Consider the following 5,674-nt stretch of genomic DNA (forward strand, 5'->3'; position numbering starts at 1 on the left):
ACTCTCCAGTTATCTTCCTTTTAGAATCTGGCATTTCCAGAGGGCAGTGCCATGAGACCTTGAAGGATTTCAAAAGACTCTCATGAAGCTCTCCATGCCTGAGTCTTTTCTTTCTTCTCCTCCAAGGCTACTTCAGCATCCACCTCTTCTTCCTCACTTCGCTGTCCTTAAAAATCAAGAATTACATTTAACTGTTTTTCTTCTCACCTTCCCTTTGTTCTCAGGGACTGTTTTCAGGGCTTGAAACAGTAACAACTCTTCCAGTATTGCTAGATAAATGCCTCTGACTTTTTCCTTATCCAATAAATTTCTTGAGCTGAACAGAGTCTCACTGTTTCTAGACCCTAAAAGGAGCATACTCTGGTGAAGGATCATAGAGGCATCAGGCTTTTGTGTGCTCATTAAAATTCTTTCAGTTTCTCTACTAGACACAGACTCAAATCTGATCTCTAAGGAAATCTGAGTCAATAACGACAACCTGTGCTTGATGCATGAGTTGAAATTCTTAATCGCATTCTGGAAGAAAAATCAAAGGCTTTTGATGGAAGGTATCACACAAGTTGAGGAAAAAAAAACAAACTGCGGAAACATCTATTTTTAAAAATCTGATTTACCACCTTCCTCCCTTTCTGGCTTTTGGATATTAAAGGAGTTGGTACCTCTTATGGGAAGTATCAAGGGGCGAGAAAGAAAATGAAGAAGAAATGAGGCCATTTCCTATGCTCTGCTAAGAAAAATTTCCTCAGACTTAAGGCTGTCTACCGGCAAGTGGCTTGGTAAGGTGAAGTTCTTTTATCTCATCTGACATGGGTAAGATAATAGATTAAGAGGTTGACCTCTGGAGGCTCTAGCAGTTTAAATGTTATTTTGTGCAATTAGATGAGGAGGCAAGGGGGCAAATCTTTACATAGTTACATGTTTGTGTTTGAAAAACTGCTAAGAAGTGTTACAGTTTTGACATCCCCCTAGGACCCTGGGTTTGAATGCTCGAATCCCCCAGCTGACGGTACTTTGGAGAGGTTGTGAAGCCTTTGGTAGGTTTAGCCATTGCTTTAGCCATGTATTCTCACAGCCATACTAAACATAATGCTAAGTGCAATTAAGGCAAACACTTATAACACATGGGAGAGATAACCACCAAAAGGTAAAGGAACATTAGAATTCCAGCAGTGAGATAGAACACAAAATCAACAGATTTCTCCTCGGAAAACAGAACACAACAACAATCCTTGCCAATCACAGAAAAGTGAAAGCCTTGCAGAGAAACTATAAAGCACAACTGTTCATCCTGTCAGCAATGTTGGGGAAACATCCTGGATCTATAGGAAAACCTTATTACACACAGAACCAAGGAGACATGCTAGTAAGACAAATGCAACTAAGGCAAACCCTTACATCAGGCTCTTGACTCTTTTTTCTAAAAAACAAAACAAAAACAAACAACGAACAAAAACCTCCTACGATTTCGATTTAACACGTTAACAAAGCAGTACCAAAGCTTCCAACTTGATCAGGTAAGTCAGGGGTTATTTTGTAAGATCGAATGCAGCTAGCACGGGGAGATACAACCTGAAGGATGAGGATAGAGGGATGAGGATAATAGAGTTCCTAAGCAACCAGTGGTATCCAGGCACACTGGGCAAGGTTGGTGCTAAGAGCTCTGGAATTTTGTAGCCAGAGAGCATGAGGAACGTCCTTTCACAGTACCCTGCTGTACTCCCCAACATCTCCATTCCTCACAGTGCTGTGTGGTCAAAGTCTCTCAGACTCAGTTCCTCAAAAAAACTAGCAAGAAGCCATACCTGTGCTTTTTATATGAGATTCCACACTTGGTGATGGGATTTCTGTGGGCTTCAGAAGTTCGTATCTCTGGATGGGGCAAAACCCACTCTTCATATTGTGACTGAGAGTGAACGGCTGCCACGGGTTTTGAGAACTGTCTCCAATCCAGGGCTGAAAGGACTAAGGCTTGCCCTGACCCAAAAATGCAGACAGAATTAGATTAAACCACAAATAAAATGAGCATCCCTAAGAGAAGATGGACATGAATAATATACCGGGGAGGAACGGGCACAGCCATGAATGTCAGCCACTGGATGACAAAGTGCCAGGCAAAGGCAAATCAGGAGCCATCTTTCGGATACATGTGACAAGGAAAGGCAAGTAGCTTAAATATACATGGAGTCCTTTGGAATCACTAAGAAATAGGAGTGCAGTGGCCTGAAAATGAGTCGGCAGAGACAAAGATAGCCAGTGGCCATGAAAAACACTTCAATCTCAGAAAAAAAAGAATGACATTGCATATTAATATAAACAGAAATATTATTATTCACTCACCTCACTGACAACGATCAAGGTAATTTCTGATAACAAGTCTTGGCAATAATATTAAGAGTTAATAATTAATAGTTAATGCTTACACATTAGTAAGAGTAAAGTATATGGCGGTCTCCAAATGAGCAATTCGTAACATGTGGTAAATCTTGAAGTACATTTTGCTAGAATGTTCCAGTTCTAAGAATGCAGGCAAGGTCATAGTCACATACATTTCTAAAGATACACACACATTTAAAATGAATACACTTAAACAAAAGTTGGAGATTTATCCAGATAGCCTTTAAATGGAAAAAACGTAGGTGAGCTGGCTATGAAGATCGATCACACACACATATCCTAAATTTAAAGTAACATTTACATGAATTTATTTGCAAAGGAAAATAATGAAAACACTCTATATCAGTGGTTCTTAGCCTCCCTCATGCTGTGACCCTTTTATACAGTTTCCCATGCCATGCTGACTCCCAACCATAAAATTATTTTCATTGCTACTTCATAACTGTAATTTTGCCATGTTATGAACCATAATGTAAATATCTGTGTTTTCCAAAGGTCTTAGACAACCCTTAATGGAGGAAAGGATCATCTGACCCCTAGGTTGAGAACCACTGTTCTAAACTATAAATAATGGTTGTAAGCAAGAAGCAATTTTTTTAACCTTTCACTTTTAATATTTCTCTATCATTTGATATTTTGTAATACATGTTTTTAAATCATAAAAACAATAAATATAAGTGCAAGAAAACACTGATATTCAAATTTCAGAAGTCAATGGATGTATTCTTTTTACCATTTTTTGACAAGGATAATGTCCCTGTTGTCTTAGCATAAATATCTACTAAGATGATACCCAGTCCCAAACCACAGGGGATTTTCCTTTTAAGGTGATTTGAAATAACCCAGCACATCAACATGTTTTCAGAATCCTGTCCTGATTTGTGAGGGACCATTCTCAGTTTCCTTTTGGAAGTAGCCTGACTGCGTGTCATGGTGTGGTGTTCTTCTGATATTCATATCTTAGGTTCACCTAACCCTTATCTTCATATCCAGTAGGAGGAGGAAGAAGCCGGCAGCAATGGGTAGGACCTGGGGAGTCTGCCCAGAGGACCGTACCACTGTGAGGCGTCACTGTCATCGACTGAGGGCACAATCCAGGCTTTAGGACAGTACAATATTTGCATGATTTTATTAGCAAAGGAAAATAATCAAGTCACTCTAAACTGTGAATAACGATGTTATCAACAGCTGCTCTCAGTAAAGACCTCTGGGCCACCATGAGTTCCTCTGGTAGAGAAACAGCCTCCTGACTTTCTTTGCCTTCTTGACTTTCACTGTCAGGTCTTCGGGACCCAACTCCACAATAATGAGAATCCACGCTTTCCTGGCTCTCCTTGCCATCTTCCAGGTACTGCACGGTAAATACCAATCACGGTCTTTCTCGTTATTTTTGCTTTTTCCTTTCCTGAAATTAATAATCATTGGAAAGTAAAGCACTTAGGGATGACTGGGCCCCTAAATTCAAGACACGAGATTCTATCCCAAGTAATGCTGAAAGAAACAGAAGGAAAGCCAAAGCGGGGGAGGTGAAAGGGAGGGGATGGGAGGGAGGGAGGGAGGGGGGGGAGAGAGGGAGAGAGAGAGAGAGAGAGAGAGAGAGAGAGAGAGAGAGAGAGAGAGAATGAGAATTAATTAGCTATGAACGTACCTTTGGTATACGATCATCAGGTCCAGGTCTTCTTAGGAAAGCCATCTTCAGCTGCCTCTCTACCAAATAGATAGGAAGAGCTGACAACAAAGCTTGCCCACTCAGCTACCGTAGACATGAACCAAACTTACTCGGCTACCGTAGACATGCATGATAGCAAAGACTTTCCATAGGCTCTGAACAGCGACCTCTGAGCATTTTCTCCACAGCAGTGACCTCAAGTTTCTCCAGACTTGATGCGAACGTTCTTTTTTTTTTTTTTTTTTTTTTTTTTGCCTTTAGCTATCACCAGCGCCCTCAATTTTCAAAGACCTTGCTACCTCCGAGGAGGTATCTGCCTGAAGCAGGGAACACCAAACTGTGAGCCTTTCCGAGGCCCCTGCAGAGCCTTCACTGTTTGCTGTAAAATAAGAAGTTGATGCCGCGAGAGGGTCAAGTAACCTGGCATCTCAGTGTGGCTCCTGCTGCCTGAGAGCAAAAGGTTCAAGTCTACACCACACAAAGCTCTGCCGTCACCATTGCTTGCTATTGTGGCCAAAGAAGAGGTAGGCAGAGGGAGGGAGAAAAATCTGAAGAATCTGTCTATGTTATAACACTTACAAAGGTTTTTATTCTTGTATATAATCCTTGGAAACATTCTGCTTTATTGTCCACATTTGATAGATACAGAAATCAAAATTTGACGAGGTTGAAAAACTTGCCAAAAAAAAGAAAAGAAAAGAAAAGAAAAGAAAATCACAGACAATAAATAGAAATGCAAAGTCAAAGACTCTTTTAATTTCCAAAGAAACCCCGCCTATATGGAACGTGGCTGGATGCAAAAGAGTTCACTATGGTTAGCTGGAGACAAGCTACTGCAGTGGCTAAAGTGTTAGGCAAAGCTCACTTGAGGAGGTGGCTGGCTGGCCCAGTGGCCTGGGGAGGAAGCCTCCCTAGGTTTCTATTGCTATAATAAACACCATGACAAGATAACTTGTGGAGGAAAGGCTCTTTTTCATCTTATAACTTGTAAATCCATCACCCAGAGAAACCATGGGAAGACCTCATGGAAGGCATGGGGAGGCGGGAGTGGATACAGAGGCCAGGAGGGGTGCTGCTCACTGACTTGTTCCTCCATGGCTTCCTTAGGCAGCTTCCTTATAGAACCCAGGACCACCAATTCAGGGGCAGCACCGCCCACAGCGAGATAGGCACTCCCACATTAGTTATCAACCAAGAATACATCACCCAGTTTTGTCCAGAGGGGAGTCTGATGGCGTTTCTTCACTGAAGGTCACTCTTCCCAAAATGACTCTAGATTGTGTCATGTTGACACGAACGTGGCCACCACAGCCCCCGTGTTCACTACCTGTAAGAGCCCAGTGTTCTGTGGAAATGTGGGTGGGAGCCTGAGGAAAGATGGGACTTCACATTACAGTCAGAGGCCTTTCCCTGCAGGGTTATAGATGGGACTATTTTATACATTTCATAGTTTCTTACCTTGTCTTCATCTGGACATTAGCTGTGGTATACTGAGGCACTCTGTTCTGCCTCAGTGAAGGACTTGGCCTAGATGTACAATGCAAAGTTGGAATGGAGAGAAGATGGAAGCCAGAACTAGTACAGAGTAGTCAGGGAATCGTGAGGCATGGA

General features: G+C 41.9%; 1 protein-coding gene across 2 annotated transcripts; it reads left to right on the top strand.

Moving 5' to 3' along the window:
* Positions 1-639: 639 nt before the first annotated feature.
* Positions 640-4,762, top strand: Defb51 (defensin beta 51). 2 transcript variants are annotated; one of them, NM_001037547.1, is made up of 3 exons: positions 640-776; positions 3,676-3,752; positions 4,325-4,762. In NM_001037547.1, exons 2-3 carry the CDS (start codon positions 3,701-3,703, stop codon positions 4,459-4,461), a joined length of 189 nt encoding a protein of 62 aa, NP_001032636.1. In that variant the 5' UTR covers positions 640-776; positions 3,676-3,700; the 3' UTR covers positions 4,462-4,762. The 2 variants fall into 2 exon arrangements, with proteins under 2 accessions (NP_001032636.1, XP_063131757.1); XM_063275687.1 differs by lacking the exon at positions 640-776 and having other exon boundaries at positions 3,081-3,752; positions 4,325-4,653.
* Positions 4,763-5,674: the final 912 nt, after the last annotated feature.

This window comes from Rattus norvegicus, chromosome 16 (genome assembly GCF_036323735.1).
Source record: "Rattus norvegicus strain BN/NHsdMcwi chromosome 16, GRCr8, whole genome shotgun sequence".
NCBI classification, from domain to species: Eukaryota; Metazoa; Chordata; class Mammalia; order Rodentia; family Muridae; genus Rattus; species Rattus norvegicus.

Coding starts and splice junctions, on each gene's coding strand:
- Defb51 (NM_001037547.1), top strand. CDS start 3,701: ATGAGAATCCACGCTTTCCTGGCTCTCCTTGCCATCTTCCAGGTACTG. Junction 3,753..4,324: donor CATCTTCCAGGTACTGCACG/GTAAATACCAAT, acceptor TTTTGCCTTTAG/CTATCACCAGCGCCCTCAAT.